Source organism: Heliangelus exortis, chromosome 11 (genome assembly GCF_036169615.1).
Source record: "Heliangelus exortis chromosome 11, bHelExo1.hap1, whole genome shotgun sequence".
Lineage (NCBI taxonomy): Eukaryota > Metazoa > Chordata > Aves > Apodiformes > Trochilidae > Heliangelus > Heliangelus exortis.
Window position 1 is genome coordinate 17,027,392 of NC_092432.1, and position 21,463 is coordinate 17,048,854.

The 21,463-nt window shown below is 37.4% G+C and overlaps 1 protein-coding gene across 2 annotated transcripts in view; it reads left to right on the plus strand.

The window, feature by feature from the left end:
- MTMR10 (myotubularin related protein 10) overlaps nt 1-21,463 on the plus strand; it is a 40,848-nt gene that overhangs the window by 10,463 nt on the left and 8,922 nt on the right. For both annotated transcript variants that reach the window (XM_071754967.1, XM_071754968.1), the window contains exons 3-9: nt 5,742-5,878; nt 6,957-7,029; nt 9,084-9,226; nt 17,191-17,281; nt 19,631-19,808; nt 20,228-20,315; nt 20,491-20,579. In XM_071754967.1, the coding sequence (XP_071611068.1) occupies nt 5,742-5,878; nt 6,957-7,029; nt 9,084-9,226; nt 17,191-17,281; nt 19,631-19,808; nt 20,228-20,315; nt 20,491-20,579 (799 nt within the window). The remainder of the gene's footprint in view (nt 1-5,741; nt 5,879-6,956; nt 7,030-9,083; nt 9,227-17,190; nt 17,282-19,630; nt 19,809-20,227; nt 20,316-20,490; nt 20,580-21,463) is intronic.

Consider the following 21,463-nt stretch of genomic DNA (forward strand, 5'->3'; position numbering starts at 1 on the left):
TAAGTCTTTCATTGCCTGTAGCAAGGATCAAGCTCCTAATGTGTTAGAAATATTGTATGATAGCATTTTAACTTATGTACATGTACATGCATGCTCTGTGTATGTATGGATGTGTGTGTAAGCATGGGTGTATATATATACAGTACAGCATAGATATGTTGCCTGATAAACTGCACAATTACTTTATTTCATTGTGCAGCACTTCTGTATTTAGTCACTATTACATTTGTTGAATACTGTTCATTCAGTTTTACCTCATGCAGTAGTAAGGTTTTGGTCCTAGATACTACTCAAGCAACCTTCTTCCCTAAAAATGAAGGTTTTAAGATACGTTGTTACACTATAATCCTTCTGTGTTCATGGACTAATGAAAAAGTAAAAATGTCCTAGGAACTATTTTGGATGGAGGGCTTTGGCAAGTGCTTCAGTGAAAAACTGAGCACCTGGAAATTAGGTGAGGTCTCTTTCTGAGTTGGCATGTTGTTCTGGTTTTTAAGCTATGATAATACAGAATCTTAAATAAGCAAACATGAGAACTGGCTGCATAAGTGGAAGAAGACTATATATGCGTCACCTAGTGCAATAAAGAATCCAGACCCTTGTCTCTAGAGAAAATACTGAAATTCCAATTCCAATCATGAATCCTAATGTGGTACTAATTCTAGCTTTTCTTTTTTAGTTTTTCAGATCTATCAAAGTTACTTATTATCTGATTGCTCTGCTACTGACAGCATATAGTGATGAAACCTACACTAAAAAGCTAAGAAAAATTCTTAGCTATTTTGTGTGATCTGCATGTAAGCAGGTGATTAGATCTAGAATTACTGACAGTAAGTCCCAAATTAGTAGCTTCATAAGATAAACAAAAAAATTAAGTTTGATCTGGTAGGATATGGCACCCAAAATTGTCAGTGGTAGGCAGAATGGTGCAGGTTATCTTGTATTTTAAGATATAATTGATTAAGGATTGTATTTTCAAATTTTCCAGAAATAAATTGCCATGAAGGTTAGGCCAGACTTTCTTAATATGACTGCAGGCTGGGGAGACTGAATGCTGGTCCACATGAGCTGTGGTACCTGCTGATCACTGAATTCAGCATTTTTATTGATGCCACTGTTGTCTACAGTTCCTGTGCCTGCATGCTTGGCTTTCTGAATTTTATTTGGCTTGTAGTGGGTTATGCATAATGGTGTATTAGATATATGCCATGAATTATCCTAACATCTAAAATATGAGACAATCAAATCACATTTTTTGGGAGATTAAGCAGAATTTTTTCTGAAGTTTTAAGTTTTCTCAGGCTGTGTGTGAAATGCAAGGTGTATTAGCTACATAGATTCGTCAGTCTCATGTTATTTTTGTGACTCATGTATTCAATGTAGAAATATTTTTATTAAATATCGTTAGGCTTTAAATAAAAGGGGTGGCAGCCTGTAATTTTTATTCTGGCTTTCCGTCAGAGTTTAAACGAACTGCTCTTGTCTCCTGAGATCATTCTTTGACTGTTCAAGTCACATGGAAGTGTTGACTGCTGTTCCGTGTCTGGAACAGCTTGTGACTGTTTACTGGAAAAAAAAGCAGCTACATTGCAAAAATGTGCAGCGTAATGTCTCTGAATAGCTCTGTTGTTGACACTTGTATAGAAAAATCACCTACTCAGCTGCAAATAAAAGAAGGGTTCATTGTGTGAGACCAACAAGTGCTACTTACTTTTTTTGTCTACTGTCCTAAATTTAAATTTGGAAGGGTTGCACCTTTTTGTATTGCTCATTACAGATGTCTAAATGAAGGATAAAGCCAGAGCAATATAAAATTCCAATTTTGCATTATTTAAAAAAAAAAAAAATTGGCATTAAAAAAGAGTTTCTATTGGCTTTTGAAAATTGCCTCTATTAAATATTCATTGCAAAATTTATCAATGTAAACGTTTATGTATTCAATGTATGTATTTAAAAAAACAACAGCAACAACAAAAAAACAACAAACCAACCTTATGTAAATACTGTATTCTGAATGTCTGCTGCTGTTTAACATGCTTGTAAGTGATCTGGATGTTGGGATCAAGAGAACCCTGCTGAAGTTTGCTGAAAACAGTGAGATGAGTGGAGAGGTTGAAACCCTAGAAGGGAGAGCCACACTCCAGGATGACTTCGACTGACTGGATAAATGGGCTCCCAGGAACTTTATAAAGCTCAATGTAGACAAGTGCAAGGTCTTGCACCTGGGAACACAGAACTCGAGATTAGCCAAGTGGATCCCAGACTTAACTGCAGAGAGCTGCCTTGTTGGACAACAGGCTCAGCATGAGCAAACACTGTGCTGCAGCAGCAAAGAAAGCCAATGGGATGCTGGGCTGCATCAACAAGGACATCACCAGCAGAAAAAAAGAAGCCATCATCCTGCTCTACTCAGCACTTGTCTGACCGGACCTGGATCATGTCCAGTTTTGATCCCTGCTGCACAAAAAGGATGTGGACAGGCTGGAGAGAGTCGAGAGAAGAGCCTTGAGGATGATCAGAGGACTGGAGCACTTGGTGTATGAGGAGAGGCTGATAATCAGAGAATCATAGAATGGCTGGAGTTGGAAGGCACCTTAAAGATCATGTAGTTCCAACCCCCCCCTGCATAGGCAGGGACACCTTTCACTAGATCAGGTTGCTCAAGGCCCCATCCAACCTGGTTTTGAACACTTCCAGGGATGGGGCAGCCAGAACTGGGTCTCTGAAAAACTGTCTCTCAGAAAGCTGGGTCTGTTCAGCCTTGAGAAGGCTCAGGGGAGACCTTATTAGGATGTTTCAGTACTTAAAGGGCAGCTACAAAGAAGAAGGTGGAGACTCCCTGTTTACAAGGAGTCATGTGGATAAGACAAGAGGCAATGGGCACAAGTTGCTCTTGTGGAGATTTCATTTGAATACAAGAGGACAATTTATCACTCTGAGGACAGTCAGACATTGCAATGGTCTTCCAGAGGAAGTGGTGGATTCCCCCACTTAGGAAAGTTTTAAGTCTCAGCTTGATGGGGTGCTGAGACACACATAAACAATCATATTAGAAGGGTTGGACCAGATGCTCCTTGAGGTCCCTTCCAAATTGACATTCTTTGATTCTGTTACTTAAATCCAGAGGTTGGAACTGCCATGCATGCTCTTTCTTGCCATATTTTAATACTCAGGTTCAAAAGTGACAGTAAACTGACTGCAAAGGAGAAATGAGGCTGAAAAATGTACAATGTATTTGTGCTGATTGAACTGAGAATACACGGAGTTACATTAAAATAAGATTAGTATATACTGTGTTGTGTAGCCACACAATTGTGGGAAATGGAGGGAGGAAGTAAAAGGGGAGGGAGGGTTTGGCAAAGAGAATGATGTAGCAAGCATGTTTTAAACTAGTAGATTAAAATTGAAGTTTGTGTGTGAGCAGCAATGCATCTTATTTCTCTACTGTTAGGCAGCATCAAGGTCTGAAGTTCTGAATTTATTTGGTAGTAGTAACTTGTGCTTTTAGCAAGAGTGTCTCCTATGTGATACTAAAAAATACTCGACAGGTAAGGAAACTGTGTGTGTGTGTGTGTGTGTGTGTGTGTGTGTGTGTGTATGTGTATGTGTGTGTATATAAAGGCACTCATGAAAGTTACACTTAATTTCATGGTGTGTTTGGATCTCTATCTTTTTATTAGAATTGCAGGGATACATTGGAGGTACTGAGAAAGGGAAGAATACTGACTATGTAGGTTTAGAAGAACTGACTTTGTGCAGAGGCAAATTTTTGCAGGTACAATGTGACTGAGAACTCACACATTAACATTAAGTAGTTGAAGATTAACAACAGCTGTGAGAAGGAATTGCTTCAATATGTGGTTTGGGGGTTTGCCTTCATTAAGCAAGTAGCTTGTTAGAAAAAAGCTTAAAGAAGTTTCAGGCCAGTCTCTGCTAAAAGCATTGAAATATGGAGAAGTATTAGGAGAAGTAGAGTTTGTCATTCTCCTGTACCCTATTACAAGACGTTTTAAATTGCTGTGATATTGGCTGATATTTAACTGTTTGTACTGAATCTGCCATAATCAGGTTTGTTGTAGGTTTGGTTTGTTTTGCTTTTTTTAATTCAAAAAAGTGTGCTTAACCACAGTTCAGTAATGTTTGTGAAAAGGCTTTAGAGCTCCAACACATCTCTGCTGAGCATTTTCACAGATCTTGCCACTTCTGGCACAGATTACACATGTATATGAGAGGTATAGGTTAATTAAACTTGTCCCCTTATATCTGCAAACACAGTACTCAGCATAATTTTGCCAGCTCAAAGCTACAGAGTTAGTCCAATAAATTTTTGTAGTCATTTATCACAACTGAACAAAAAGCAGAGACTGCAGCTCTTAGTGACTTCCAGACTGTTGCCTCATCATAATAGGGGGAAAAGAGCAGGTGTTTAGCTAAGCTGCTAAATAACATAGTATGAGGAGCACCTGCAGAGGCTGGGTCTCAAAACTAGCAAAAAGGTGCATTTCTGATCAAGTGTTTGGAATGCTAGCAAGAGTTCTTTGAATGTATGGTTGCACCATACATTCTTTGGATGTATGGGTGCACCTGAGGAAAATACCTTCTCTAGATTGGGAGATAGATGGGAGATTTATTCAGAGTTACATCCATTCTCATTGGGTATACAGAGAACTGACCACTGCTGTTACACTCATTCAAAGGACTATTGTCTTGCAAAGCATAGGGCACTCAGATGACATTTGATCAACTGTGACTAAATGTGCCCAACCTATTAGCAAATTAGCAGTCCTTAGTCTTTAGTATTAAAAAACAAACAAAACAAAACACAAGGAGACCTCAAACCCACAAACAAACATACAAAAACCTACAGGTACTATAAAATTACATTTTTCTTGTGACACTTTGACTCCCACACTATTTACAGCAGCAGCAGAAGGAAATGGTTGATCTGATGACAGAAGCAAAAGGAGTGAAATAAATGATCGAGTTAATTTTCTGAAGTAAGAATGAAATTACTGTTTTTGCTTTTGGAAACCTCTGTTGTGGAACTGAAAAGTAGTATTATATGTAGCAATTCACTTTTTCTTTTTGAAAGGTCTTTAATCTCATTTGGCTTTATGCTTTTTAATTTCATAGCTTATCCCAGATGAAATAGCATAATTTTCTTTCTTTGTTTGGGTCTTCTGTTTTGCAAAAAGAAGTAGTTGGTCTGCTTCATTAGATGGTCACTGTAGAAACTATGAAATTCATTTAACATGTTTGTGGTCTGCTTTTTCTTTTATGAAATCACAAGAAAATATGCTTATAAAAGCAAAACTAGCTGTGTACTGATTATTCTGAAATCATGAAAACTCTCTAAAGTACTTAGCAATTGCCACCTGATTTCAGTTTTTTTATTAAATACTAGCTGAAGCACATGAATGTATGCCTTTGTTTAAAGGACAGTGTTGTCCAAATTAATGAACTTTTAATAACAGTGAACAATTGCAGACTTTCTGGGTACAAGGAAAGTGGTGTGTGGTTGGTTGCTTTTTTTTTTGCCTTTGACTGCTATTTTGGAAAAGTAGGTGGTTTTTTGGTTTGTTTTTTTTTTTCCCTGAGTGTTATTAGGTAAAATACATGTTTGCCCAGAAGATGTTGAAAGTGGTAAAGAGTTAGGAGTTTCTTGGTACTGCAAACTTAAAATTGTTGTACCTACAACATTGACATAGGCTTCTCTTTTCCCCTCCCCTTTTCTGTTTTAGGTGAAATTGTGGTAAACGAAGTAAATTTTGTAAGAAAATGCATGGCGACAGATACAAGTCAGTATGACCTGTGGGGCAAATTGGTTTGCACTAACTTCAAGATTTCTTTCATTACGGATGACCCAATGCCACTACAGGTTTGTTATTACTCACATTACTACACCATGACAACAAATTTGATAGGTAAAATGGATTTAAATAAAATACAATGGGTCCGTCTTATATTTGACGTAAATGCGATGCCTTTTAAAGCAAAGCAGGCAGGTTCCGTTCTTCTGCTTTGAATGTGTTGTTTTTCCATCTCTTCACTGAGAATGTAAGAGCACAGCAATGTGGTACAGCCAGCTCTATTTACCTCTGTTTCTGGAGGCTTCAGTGGGTGGTGGCTTTGCAAAAGGCAAAGCAGGAATTATATTAAAAGATGTTCCTCCTTGGAAAAGATAATTGCAGGTGTTTCTTTGACTAGACAAGTGTTGGATCAGCAAAGCCTTTAATGTGTCAGTTTTATTTGCATTACTAATGGAGGACAAAATAACCATGAAAGGAGTTTTCATTTTAGAGGAAGCAACAAGAAAAGGGGAGAAATAAACAAAGTCTTTGTCAAAGCAGAGCATGTGATATTCCAAACCTTGAGTCTTGGAACAGCACAACATACAGTAATGTTTGGAAATTGAAGTTATGAGCTGTATTCAATAGAGTATTCACTTTCACTATAGTTTTTTAAGAGAAACACTCTCTTAACTGTCTAGTTAATGTGTCATTAATGTGTAAAGCTCTGTTTAGTTAGTAATGGTTAATAACTTTAACCAAAACAAACTAATAATTTTTGAAATTAACTTGTTGCCAAAACTTACCTCTGAAAGCTGAAATCATATTTTTTCTTTCTGTGGTTATAGTCGTAGTTGGATATTTTTAATATAATATATGCCTATGTGTATATTAGACTTCAGATTGTATTGAATTTGTACCAGCAGTGTTTGAGACAAGTGATTTCATTGCAGGTAGTGGGGTTATTGTGCATACTCCCCTGGGGTTCCTGATCTGTTGGGTGTGTGTTCACTAGCACAGCCTCTTATTGCCTGTGAACAGGCAAGGGTGATACATGTCAGAAAGGTCTAGGCATGCATGATTATCATAGTTTCTTCAAAGTTGTCCTGTATATCTCGTTGTGACCTGCAGAAGTGCAATTAATTGCTATGAGTTCGTGTGTTTCAGAAATTCCATTATAAAAACCTCCTCCTTGGTGAACATGATGTCCCGTTAACATGCATCGAGCAGATTGTCACAGGTATGACAGAAATAGTGGTTCTGACAGGCTTTAATGCAGGTCAAAACACTGAAGTGCTTGTGAGGCTGTGCAGATGTCATTAATCTTTCAAGGTTTGAAGAATCCAATTTATTTAAAATTAGGATAAAAGCCTTAAAAGCTGAATAAAACTTGGTGCCATGTATGAGACTTATTCAGCTGGGTTCTTATATTAGTTTTGAATATAACTGTAATACTGAATCAAGAGGTGTTCTGGCATAAGTACCTGTCATATAAGAACAAAATTTTTACAAATGTTTCATATTCAAGCAGCTGAATCTTGTTCATTTAAATATACTGGATTGCCAAAAGCACATAAGCATGCAGTTTACACATACTTGGAATAACCAACAACATAAATGCTTGAGTTTTCAATCTTGTCGCATTCTTAGCAAGTTAGTAGTTATTGGTCCTCAAAAAAAATGTACAAACGAAAATAGACATTTTAATCTGAAGAAATAACATACAGAATATTTATTTTGAAGAATGTGTTTTTGATTTGGTGGATGCTTTAGGCTTACCTGTTAGGTATTTTTTTCATCTTGTAATCGAAGAATTTCATCTGACAATTTTTCAAATCTTGATTATGACATGGGCAGTTGAATACTTAATTTAAATTGCCTACAGATAAAAAAATCCTTACTTACAATTTTTCAGTGCCCAAAGTTATCAGTAATCTGTTTCTACTCACTATGAAGTGAGAAGTATCTGAGAACTTTATGAAGAAAGTCTTTTTTTTTTTTTTACTTAAGAGATGCTTTTGACCTGTTATTTGGTATTGCACTGGCCCACATTTGTTGCCCCTTTAAAGAAACACCCGGTAGAACTGACAAAACAGTAGCAGTGTTGCATATCTATTAAGGAGTTTCCTATGGAGAGATGTATATGAATGGGAGGTTGCAATCTGTTTACTTAACACCTTGTACAAACTGCCACGTAATAAATTTGGCTAAACAGGGGAGGAAAGCCAGCCAGATTTGAACAATTGTTCTACAGATAGCTGACTACAGACAGCTTTTATTTTGAAACCTGAGGGCAGACAGAGCCTAGATTATGCTTTTGCACAAGTTTCCCTAACTGTCAAATAGTATGAATGTTTGCAGTTTGAGTTGAAGAATGGTAGAGATGCTCTAGGAACCTTTTCTGTTCAGCTTTTGCATCAAGGTTGGAAGCTTTTTAGAGGGAGAAGGCAGTATTTTCTGCCACATCAGGGATAATTGTTCAATCCTGCATATGCAGGCTTAGCTGAATGGTAGTGAAGCATAAACTTTTGCTATCAGGAAATAAAGGGTGATTTTCACCCACACTGCAGAAGCAGTTGCTTGATGGCTGTAGTTATACTGAATGTGAATAGCTGGAGGTGTCCTAAAACACTCTGAAGTACTTAAGTTTAACCCAGAAGATACTTGCAACCAGGCAGCTATGGGAGTTAATCACTCAACAGCTGCATCCCTCAGTTTTCCCAGTTAGGCAAATGAAATCTCTGTGACTCCTGTGATGTTTGCTTTGTACAACTTTCTCTGTTTGAAAAGGGTGTACATCAGCCAGGAGTCAGCCTGTGTCTGTAGGTATAGACCAGCTGGTAATTTACTATACTTACATTCTTGACTTTGATGTAAAAATGAGTTGATCTTAGTCTTAAGTCCCAACAATTTTTTTCTATATCCATGTTTAAACAAAAAAAATGTTAAAAATAATCACATATGCCAGCTACTGTATACCAGAAGGGCATTGCAGCATATGCAATGGATTGTCAGGGAACAGAAATTGCTCCTGAGAATACTATGTGGTAATTTTTTTTTATTTTTTTTTTTCTTAAAGTTGTTGATGGACAAAAATCTGGAAATATTAATGCAGCCACTTGTTTGAAAGGAGATTAATAACAGGAGGATCTTTAGATTTTCTCCCATCAATCAAACAGTTGAAATACACTATTAAATGAAAATCTGCTGGTAGCAGCATCACTGAATATGTTAGAGCCAGTCATGTTTCATACTTATAAAACACAGTCCAGTAACTTTGTCTTTTTGTTGCAGTGAATGACACCAAGAGGAAACAGAAAGTCCTTGGTCCCAACCAAAAACTGAAATTTAATCCAACTGAATTAATAATTTATTGCAAAGACTTCCGTATTGTCCGATATCGTTTTGATGAAGCAGGTCCTGAAAGTGCAAAAAAGGTATTGATATCTTCTTATGTAGTTATTACATGTAGAAACAGATGTCCTGAGAAGAACAATTGTGTTTTGTTAAAGGACTAGAGGTGGAGAATTACAAATGAATCACAATCTCTTACAGGAGAATACCTGGATTTTGAGTCAAACTTATTAGGTAAAAAATTTCACAGGCTTTATTAACTATTTCTTTTCCTGTAAGATAAGCATGTATTCCTTGTCATACCTGCTGTGCTTATAAATATTACCAATTTATTAAACAAATGTTTTTAAAGACTGCAGCTGGACTACTGCATTGCAGCTGTGCAAAAGTTGTTTGTATTTTTATGGAAAATGTTTGTAACTTTGATACATTTTCTGAAAGTCATAAGCTTAGTTTACCTGTAGGTAAAGTATACTGTCTTATATTTACACTTTTACTTGCTTCATGCAGCAGATTCTCTAGTGAACTGTTGCAGTGACCAGTTGGTCTAATCTACATAAAACTGTGTTCTTTTTCAACATTTTCTTAGAAAAGACTTGCATACCTCAACAAGAGGAATTACTTCTGTCCTTACATTCCTCGAAATTTCATTCCTTCCCCAGTTTTATCAGTCGTGAGTGTAAGTTACAAAAAAGGCATATAGTGTTAATTAACCTGGAGAGGTCTAGGTAAGTTTTGGCTGAGCAGAGGTGGTTAATCCATGTGCCATAAGCTCCCTGGGTTCCTTGTTCTGGATCAGTGCCACAGGTTATTTCAGCTCCTCCCACCTATGTGGCACCGCTTCATGGCCAGGCGTGGCACAGCAATGGTTTCATAAGGAATGACCCAATTTCCTCACAGAGCTTAAAGAATTTGCCTTCTCAGTAGGATAAAGTTTGAGCTTAACCCTGCAAGTCCTAAGAACCATCTGTCCAGACACAAGTCTGCTTGCAGTTACTGATGGAGCAACCGATGAACCGGTTGATCACTTCTTCACTTCTGACACTCTCTTAGGGCCTGTGGGCAGGAGCACAGAAATGGACCAGGCTTTTTTTTTTTCCTTGATACTTTTCTAGGTTCCTCCCTGCCTGCTGCCTTTGCTGTTTGTAACCTTTCATGTTTGGTAATCTTTCGGCAGTGAGTCTCCTTTCCTCAGCTGTTATGAAATCTCCCTGGAGTGGCAACTGTTCGTGATTGGCTGCCACAGCCAAGAGGAGTGATAAGCCTGGAGGAGGGAGGAAGAAAGCATAAGCTCAGCATCTCATTAGCACCTTTTGTGCTGCATTTACTTAAGCAAGAGCAAAAAGTGAAACATTTTTATGAAGGAAGTTACTTGATACATTTATAATTACATGGTCTGACATATTTTTTTTGCTTGGAAAAATGGCTAGTTCTAGAGCTCCAGAAGAATCTGAATATGTGCATTTATGAAGACTGTTCTGGTGATAACTGAAAGCTGATATTTTCAAATACCAGAACGTGCTCACTAGAGGAATAGGAAAACAATTGCACAAATGGTGGTACTGGCTTGTGTTGCTTCTGTTGCAATTTTTATGCATCAAGTAGGTTACTGCAACTTTGTATATCACAAAAGGACACTGTTACCTAAGAGAGATAAGATTCTGTTAAACTCATGTTTCCATAATAGCGGTATTTTGTTAGCATCAGGTCTCTAGGTCATGTTTCTTCTGTCACCATTTTGCATTATTTTGGGATGCTGGGTAACACCACTAGAATGGTCTTAGATGGGATATTGCTTGGAGTTAATTTTGTTGTTTCTGGCATTTAAATGACCTCCTAGCACCACACTCTTGAAAGATCTTTATCTGGTTTCTGTTCCTGCCCTTCCAGTAGCATAAACTAGCAAGGTTTTCCTGTTGTTTAAAAACAAAGGAAGGTGGTCAAGTCTCCTTATAGTTCTGATGGGCCTCTGTAAATACAGATTTACATCCAGCTATTTATGCATGAAAACATTGGTAGCTGTCTGCCTAGAAATTGTGTGGCAGTAGCATCTGTAACATTTGTAGTGAGGACCAAGATTTAGGTATAAATGAGTTCTGATGAGAGGGAATTACTCTTCTTTGTCTGAGTGTGCTAGCCTGTCCCAGTGTTCTGACTGGGAGCATGTTGTAATAGAGAATTAATCATGGAGTCAGAGGCAGTGCATGGAAGGGTCCTGTGGAGATTACCTTTTCCACCTTCCTCTTCAGAGGTGCCAGGATGAGATCCAGTTAGCTGTGGTTTTGTCCAGGTGTGTCTTGAAAGCCACCAAGGATGAAGAACCTTCTCCCTCTGTGGATAACCTGGTCCAGTTCTGCATGTTTTTCTTCATGTCTAGTGTGAATGTTCCAAGATGAGTTTCCGGCTGCTGCTCATTATGTCACTGGCAAGACTGAGTCTGTGATTACCTTCCTGGTAGTGGTTTCCTGCAGTCCTCATTATTGCACAGCTAAACGAGCCCAGTTAATTCAGAAAATGAAGTTCAGGACCATAGTTACTGTGTTAGCCCACCACTGGATGTTCTCTTGCTTCTCTTTCTCTTTGTGTGGTCTTTATGTCCTCTTTTTGAGGAAAATCAAAATAATTTTCAGGTTTTTGGGTTTTTTCCTCAGAAATTTGCTCATGCTCATTTTTGAGCTAGATACAAAGACATTCTGAGTAGCAAATGAACTGGATAAATTGTGTGTATTACAGAGTTTTTCTAGGATGCTTAATGTTGATAAACTGCAGAACTCAGAATTTGTGTTGGAATTGGTGAATTGTGCAAGCTATGATCACATCTGAAGTTTTTATGAATGAAGTTTTTCAAGTCCTTTTTCAAGTTTTAAAAAACAGCAAAAGGAAAGGTTGCAGTTAACATTACAATCTCTGCAAGAGAGATCCATGTTAGTCTTTCTATATTATAAAGAGCTACATTTTGCTTGAGTAAATTTTACATAAATACTGTCAGCTATACAAATTGGAGCAGAGATTTTTAAACAATTTTATCCTGGTAATACAGAGGAGTATCATCCTATGAGTAAAGTACTGGTAGATCAAAATGAAATCTTCCTACTAAAATACATACTTCAAATATGGGAGTATAAATGTCTCTACCTTGTAGCCAGATGCTAGCAAGTATTTGGTTCAGAGCAATAAATTCAGAAATGGAAGAAATACACTGGACAGTTACTATATAAAAACAAGCTTTAAATATATGTAACAGTTACAAGCAGAAAAGGTACTGGATTTATACAGTTTAGTCATTTTTTTCATACATGGTTCCCTGAAAGTAATATAAGTGCTCAGCAGAATTCAGTTCCATAAATTGGTGTTGGTGAGGGAAACATAATCGGTTTCTAAGGAAGTGCCTGTATTTGCTGAACAGGGCAGAAGGGAGAGTAACCCTTAGTGATGTACTAGAGCTGAAGATTTAGAAAAGAAGGATCCAAAAAAGTCAGTCAGGCTTCAGATCTAATTACATACAGACATGATGCTTGGGTCATATTGGTAGAACTTTCATAGGTTTGTCTGCCATTAAGCAGAAAAACAGTGGAAGAATACATTGAATTTTGAGGTGAATTAGTTTATTTTGGGGTGAATTAGAAGCTTAAAAATTAGTTCTACTAGAAAAATACCTTCAACATCAGTTGCAGCCAAAACATGCTAATAAAATAGTTTCAGCATTAATCCACCAAGTAAATATTTTCTTCTTCATTTTTATTAATAGATATTTTGGAGTTAAGGAATAATAGAGGGAATGGAAACTTGCAGTCATCAGTGTTAGGCAGATTAAATCTGTTTTGTCTCTAAAATAAAGCTATGGAGTCTCCAAAGGAAGGAAAGCCAGATGGGTGTGGGAGGAAGTGGAGGATGGGGAAGCAAGGGTAAGCAAGTTGGGGAAGTCTTGAGTTAGGCAGTGTGAAAGAAGCAACATTTCACAGTCCTTAAAGGAGTTTTTTTGTTCCAAAAATAACAAACAGTCAAACTGAAAACTCTTGCTAATTTCTGGCCAGTGCAATGCTTGACATTGGACTAAGAAATGAAAAAGTATTAAAAGGTGAGGCTTTAGGTCTTCTGACAGCTTGATGATGCATCGTGTGTTGCCTCACCATGCATGTGAATCTTGGCAGTGCACCAGAGTGGCACACGCCCTAGAATCAGGTCTCCTAAATATATCTCCATTTTCTCTGTCCCTTTCTCTTGCAGAACTCTCAGCTCTTTGCCTTCAGGAAGCCTATTTAAATCAGTATGCAAGCAGTTTCAGAAGAGCATGCTTAATCCAAACAGAAGAGAAATAATTTAATTCAAATCTTGTTTTGTGTAATCAAAACTGGCCTTCTCACACGTCATAACACTTGGGATGGAGCAGAACACTTTTTTTCCTAATTGTTATGAGGAGTAATAAGAACCAGTTTTGGACAAATAACACTGACCCTTTTCAGTGTCTTTTTTTTGTTGTTGGTTTTTGTTTTGTTTTGTTTTGTTAATCCCCCTCTCCCCAGCTTCTGTACCACTTTGTTCTAATGGTTTAAACAGATCACAAAATTGGTAATACCTCAAGACACTGGAAATGCATGAGAAGATATTATAATCTTTATGGTCTTCAGAATGGGATTGGAGGTGGTGATGAAAACTTCTCATAAGTAAACTTAAATTATTTTACAAATACCAGTGTAATTTAAAACTTGTGGCTTAGGAAACCTGTAATTTGACTTCAAACACATTGACAAGGATTCTCATATGTAGAAAGCTATTTCTGGATCTGAAATCCTTGTGCTGTTTCCTCTTGTGTAGTTTGCTTGTACTCTAACCAAAATAAGTATTGTGTATAGCTGGTACTGGAATTTTTCTAGAAGGAAAAAAAAAAAAAACCAATTAGATAACTCATAGCAGCCTGGAGAAAGTTCAGCAATGGTTAGGGCTGAAAGCCTTGTTACCTGAAAGCTTATTTTCCCAAGGACACTTCCTGCCTAAAAAGATGAATAAAGTCTGTGCATAGGACTTGATCTGGCTGCATGACTTTCTGCTATGTATGTCCACTCTAAATATGGATTCTAGTAGCAAGGGAAAACAGCATCATTCCAGTGAGTTCTTAAGACAGGTTGCCTGGCTCAGGGAAGGGGATGAAATGCAAGGCTATGCTAACTTAAATATGACTGTTCAAAACTGGATTTTCCAAGAGCATAAGCAATGTTTTGAAGCTCTTGTCCTCGGTAAAATTCCTGTTGAGGAAGAGGAGGAGGGCTTGACCTGAAAGTATCATGTAATTTTCTCAGATAGGGGTTGAACAGGGAGCACCAACATAGGGAAATGGCCTTTGTACTCTGAAATAATTGCAGCCATTGTACAGCCATAAATGAACTTTCCAACAAGCAGCTTAATCTCTTGTTATTTGATTGAGCCTAAATATCTTCAGCTTCACACAATTGGAAATTGGCAAGAATACCAAACATTTTTGAGTTTGATATGAAAACATTTCCTGTAAAACATGTTTGTCTCACAGTTTAAGAGCTTTCTACTTACAGTGGTAATCTGCTGAGATCTGGAATGTGTTTGTGTTTTGAAACTTTCTGACAGTAAAACTACTATATAGATTTAGTGAGGAATAAATTGAAAATCTGCATGACTTTAACACTTGTGTACATATGACTGGAATTTGTCTTAAATGTAAAAATTAATAGGAGGATAAACATAGTAAATAACAGAATCAGAGGCCCTATATTGTAATCTACAGGTTGTGCAGTACCTGGTATTGAGATTTAGGGCTATACTGTGGAACACCTGTGAGCATTTTTCAGCTACCAGCTTCCCAAGCACAGTATGGGAACCAGATCTGAATGCTGACCATGTCCCCCTTGCAGTTTTACACCATTTAACATAGTGCTCAAATACTCTCTTCCTCAAATATGGCAAGTAAATGACAGAGCTTTCATCTGCTGCTTTTAAAAATAGGTTTTACTGTATTTCTATTATGTTACTTGACAGCACAATGGAATTTTTAATGTCTAGCAGTTCATCCTCAAGCCTTGAGAGCAGATCAGCATAGTAAAAGGCTTTAATCCTTCATTCCCATAAATGAAGATGAGTAGCAGCTCTTTGAATGTCAGTTACTGTAGTGTAAAGTTACATGGAAAAAAAATTATGTACATACACAGATTTCTGTCTTCTGTCATTGTGAATGATAGGCAAAAGTGGTCTGTTTGAAGAGGCCAAGTATTATGGAATAGCTGTTGTCTTCAGCTTTGATTTGTACACTGAAATCACAGGATGAACTTAGCTTCCAGGTACTTTATGGTAGTTATTAAAATGTTTACCAAATCCTGGAAATGAGATTATAAATGCTCATTTGAAATATCATACTAGAATATTCCTAGTGACACTTTGTGTTTTTTGGGGGCGTCTTCCCCTATTCCTGCCCTGAAATGTCCTGTCCTCTATCTTTTTCTGTAGTTTCATTGTAGAACTGAAAATTGGGGGAGAAAAGTTAAAGAACATGTTCTTCCAAGACTGAATAGGAATTTTTTTGTTGGGAAATGTTTGTGACAAACCATTTTCTTCTCAAATTAATTGACAGCCATTACTGGTTTTATAAATAGTGGAGAATGTCTCCATCCAAAGCCAAAGGAAAATAAAACATGGTGAACACTAATGCCATATGTGTTGTATACAAACTATCAGAGGTTTCTCCATACAGAACTTAGCATAAGTGTGCTCTCAGTTGTTTTTCCTGTGGCACAGGGCTGTGGGTGGCTCAGCTGTGTGTCATGCAGATCATTTAGTTATGTCTATGACAGTAAGATAACTGTCCTTCACTAACAGAAAACAATTTGTTTTTAAAAAATAAAAATGAAAACTGCTAAGCAGTGAATAATTTGTGTCAGCACATTGCCAAATTTCAAAAGTTTTAGAGTTGAAGGGAAGGAAGAAAATTTTAGATGGTAATAATGTGAATTTATATTGTCTTTGTCCCAAATTAAAAACTTTGTCACATGGAATTTCTCACGCTGTGAGTTAGTTACTTCCAAGCAACTTGGACAAAAATCTGTTCTTCATTTCTAGAAAATTTGCTTTTCATTTATGTTCAGCAAAGCCCTTCATAATTTTGGAATACAACTTAATGAGATGCAGAATTGACACAGGTCCTGTAAGTTTTCAAAGAGCACTTCTCTGTTTTCCCTTCCAAGAGCAGAAGTTTTTTAAAAGTTGAGTTTTGGGTAGCAATGATGCTTGTATGGGGAAAAGAAAAAAAAAATTTAATTAGATCCAAACTTTTTGTTAAATTTGATACTTCAGAGAAGAGCCAACTGGGCTGTTGTAAGGGGAAATCACACTTCAAAGATCTCTTGGCCCAGCTGACAACTTATGTACGTAAGGTTTGTCAAATATTGTTCAATATTGTACCAGATTTTAGTTCAGGAAGTGCCTAAACTGTGAACTGTTGAAAAATGGCCTGGTAAAATTTCACTATGTGCTTTTTCTATTTTACCTCTTCCCCAGTCATTGATTCCTGGCCACTGTCACAAACAGAGTGCTAGGTTGGACCATGTAAACTGACTTGGTATTGCCATTTGTAGCTTCTTACACTATGCTAATAAGTCCTCTTTATTTTTAAAAAGACAAACCTATATCAAAAGCCTAATTATAAATGAGATGTTGCTGTTCTGTGCTCACCACCTGTGCAGTGTGCTCTTTCTCTATTCTCATTATGTCTATACTGCAAGTAGGCAGGCACAGTATAGTAGTTCAAAGTCCTTTCTTGTCACTGTTGATTGACAATCACTTCCTGTTGCAGTGACTTTTCTTTCAAAAATTAGTTAGCCCTTATCAGTTAATTAATCTGGACTGATGGTCACATACCTACTATGATTACAGTAATGGTCTCTCAGCAAATATGCTTAAGTATTTAATTCACTTCTCTCAAGATACAGAAATAAAACATCAGAAGACTAATTATTATGTTTTGCTCTTTGTATTTCATGCTGTCTTAATTCTATGTCTGTAACAGTAATAAATGTTTCTTTCCTAGGTGTGCCTTGCAATAGCTCATTATTCTCAGCCAACAGATCTGCAGCTTCTCTTTGCATTTGAATATGTTGGAGAAATGTATCATAATCCAGGTAAGTGTAAAAGTATTTTGATTGTTTCTTTTTCCTAGTTCATAATAGGTACTTTTAGTAAGACGTATGTCTAGAAGCAGTGGCAAAAAGCATTTGAGGCTTTCTCCAGGGGTAATAAAATTGGCTTGTCCTGCACCCAACCTCTTACTTGGGGTTGTAAGTCATTCATTGCGACAGGCATTAATGAGCAAAATCAGAAGAAATGTCTTTCCTGTCGGAAATGACAGAAAACTCCCCATGCAGCATGAATACTCTTATTTCTTGATTCACGCTTCCATCCTCCTATTGTATGTCTATATTGGTACACTAGGTACCTAGCTAATCTCCCATCAGGCAGGCTTGTTCACCTGCCCTTCTTTTGGGAATAAGTTTCTCTTCTGGTGGTATTGCAGGAGGATTTGTGCAACTTGGGACTCCATACCTTCTTTCCTAGAGGCATACTAGGCAGTTCTTACCACTCAAAACCTCCACCACCCCTGCTGAGTTGGAGCACACCCTCTCTGCTCAAGGCCAATCTCCAACTGAACCTTGTCAGTTAGGTAAGCCTGAAAAAGATGCCTTTGGAACTTCATTTCTAGTGTAACGCTGTGCGGTCACTGCTTAGTGTTCCCCAGCCAATACACAGCTGAAGACTCTCACTTCTAGCCTTAACAAGCCTCCAAATGGAGAAAGTGCCATTGATGCAGTTCTGTGGTACTGAAACATTTACTCAGCAGCTGGCATTAGAAACCACTGACCTGCATATTAACAAAATTTTAATGTTGTGGCATTATGAGCACAGGCCCTCAAATTTGCACAAAAATGCATGCTTTTCATGCAGGTGCATACATGACTACCCTGCAAATGCACGAGAAATAGCATGCATCTGATCATATTGCACACAGAATTACACATACACATTCTTACCTGATGATAAAACAGGTGTTTTTTAAGGTTCATGTACTGTAGCATTACTAGGGAGGAATCCATTTTGCAGATAAAGTTACAGTAAGATGTTAAAATGGAGAGTGAGGAAAATGTTAGTATGTCACAAAGTTGCCTTTACTCTGTTCCTTAAAACGTAATTTGCAGTATGAAAAATACCTAGTGGAAGAATTACTTAAGGTGGGTAAAAAAATGTTCCTTGGGAGCACCAGACTGGAACGGCAAAATATGGCTGTTCTGCTATGGTGAAGTTGCTGGAGAAGAGAGTTCAAAATACCTTTGGTTTTGGTTGTGGAGTTTTCTTATTGTAATCCCTGGTGTTTGTAGCTTAGGTCTCTGGCTTTGTCCTTACAGTTCCAGGACTGGGTTCTGTGACTTCCTTTGCCTGTGAAGTAAACGCTGTCTTTGTGTTTCTTGAGGAACATAAAGAGCCTGCATTGTTCTGGTGTACACATAAATAATTTTTTCCACGGCTATAATTAATAAGCATATTAATTACCTGTTAATGAAAGGTAAAAATGTAAAATGTTTTGCACTTATCAGATTTCTCTGTATACCGTTTTTGAACAACTAAATTTCTCTGTATACTGTCTTTGAACCACTACTTCATTCTGATTTCAGTCAAGTTTTCTTCAGAACAAGAAGTCTGAGTACTAGTGCAAGAATTAAGTTGATAGACATAAAAACTGAGGTGACAGTGAAGCCATAATGCTGTGTTCTGCTATTTGGGCAGAAAACCTACGCTAGACCTTGGAACTTTCATGGGGGAGCTGGCAATGTTGACTGGAAAGTGCAAATTGACTTCCAAGTGTCAAGAAGCAACACGTAGTCTTCTTTGTTGTAGCTGATGGCCTCCTTGGCACCTAAGGAGCAACCAGCAAAGGAGATCCTTCTGTATTAGTAACAGAGTGTATTGTTGTCTTGGTCACTAAACACAAAATGGCAGGCCATTTTTTTTCATCCATATAAATGAATATGTATAAAAATATGTATATTTTAATCTGGCCTTCCATTTATTTTTTTTTTCTATTAATACAGCGGTCATTTGAAGCTGTTGAAATTACAAAATTTTAATTTTGCCTTCCTAATAAGGTGCCTAAATAGAGGGGTTATGTTTTTAAAATGTGTATAACTTTGGCATGTTGAAGAGAGAAATCCTCTGGCTGAAGATAACATAGACTCCTGGGTGTTAATATGTCACGCTTTTTATCAAGCAGCACAATGCACCAGTTTTGCTTGTATGTTGAAACTGCAAATTAAACATTATCTTCATGTGCCTCCAAGCTGTCATTAAATTACTGATCTGGTGTGATTAAAATTGGTAATGTGACTCAATGAGTCCAGTGGCTCATTATTGTAATTAGGAAGAGTTTGGGGGTTTTTATCTTCTTTCTAAATGTGCATTGATGAATTTTCTTTTCCTAGCAAAGAAGGTGAATGGAATAGACCCAGGAGGTGGTGGCGGCGGCGGCATCGGCAGTGCCAGTGGTCAGCAGACACCTTTGTTTGAAACTTACTCGGATTGGGATAGAGAAATCAAAAGGACAGGTGCATCTGAGTGGAGAGTTTGTTCAGTCAATGAAGGTTACATGATATCCACTTGGTGAGTTTCTTTCATAGTGCAGCTAGAAGAAAACAAGGTGATTGTACTGTCTTTTCCTGCATCCTCTACCAGAGCCTCAATCCTACCTAACTGTGAACTTCACATCTTAAATGTGCCACATTCTAGAGAGGCTCTCAGTTGAAAGGTCCTTCAGGTGTTGCCAATAAGGAAATGTCACATTTGGGCATCTTTTGCTTTCCTGCTTTTGTACTTGCCCCACAACACGCACATTTTGTAAAAAAATCCATCATAGCTGTGTCACTGATGTGTCAGATCATGCGAACAGACAGGACAACTGGGTAGCACTGTCCTGTTAGGAGCTGGTGGACAGAGTTGGGAAGACAACATAGCAGCAAGAGAGAAGCTGTTAAAAATAGGTAGAGAAAGTTAACCTTTTGTATCATGTTTTCTTCCCCAAGCCTTCCGGAATATTTTGTGGTTCCATCTTCCTTAGCAGATCAAGACCTCAAGCTATACTCCTACTCCTTTATTGGGAGACGAATGCCAGTAAGTTTAATCTTAGTATTCTGTCAATGTTTGTGATCATTGTACAATACTTATCTTAAAAAAACACATGCCAATTTACGTGGTTTTGTGTGTAGCATTGAGAAGAAAATCCTATGGAATAACACTAACCACATTAATCTGTTGCTTCTTTTGTGTGTTTTTTTCCCCATACTAGTTATGGTCCTGGAATCACCCCAACGGCAGTGCCCTAGTAAGAATGGCCAACATTAAAGATGTATTGCAACAAAGAAGGATTGATCAAAGGTAAATGAATAGTTACATTGTTATTTAATCGGATGTGAAGGGTAACACAAGAGGTGACTATGCATAATGTATGTGGAGATCAGTGATTAAGAAGGTACTTGCTTCCTCAGGCAGTGGCAGCAGCTTTTGAAACCTGTTCCCTGATTACTGTTCTGACACAATGTCATTTCAAAGTCAACTTCAGTTTCAAATACTGAGTAATTTTTCAAACTGTAAAGGATGTTTCTTTTTTAGGTGGCTACTTACTCAGGTGACAGAATTTAATCATAAAAGGATTGGATTTAATCTTATCTATTTATGTACCTGTAATACAACTTTTGTTGGTTGTGATTTTCTTCCCTGCTTAAGCAAGGCACAGTAAAAATCAGTTAATACATTTGTGGCATTGGGAAAAACAATTCTATACATTGAGTGCCTTGGTGCACGTGGTATTTTTGTGAAATACTTGTCGTTCACTGTTCTTGGTGAAAGATGAATGCATTTAGAGCCTTGCATAGGTAGTTTACTAGCTTGGTATTTTTTGTTCTTTGATTTAATTTGTAGGTTTTTGGGGTTTTTTGTTTGTTTGGTTTTGTTTGTTTCTCAGTAGTACAAATGCTTGCATTGTGTGTCGTTAGGCTGGAGCACTCAGCATTCCTGCCTTTCCAAACTTTATGCTCAGTTTATTTAGAAAGATTTTAGTAATAAGTAAGGAAAATTTAAAAAATGAGAGCTATTTGACTGGAGGTAAGCCTAAGATTTGCATTTCCCCAAGATACTGTTTTAATGATTCAGCATTTCCATTGTTTTGTTTTGTAACTAGCAGATACCAAAAATATTTGAGTCAGTTGCTTTGTGGTAGGAGCAATATATCTCCTGCATACAAACTGGAAAACTTTGTGGGT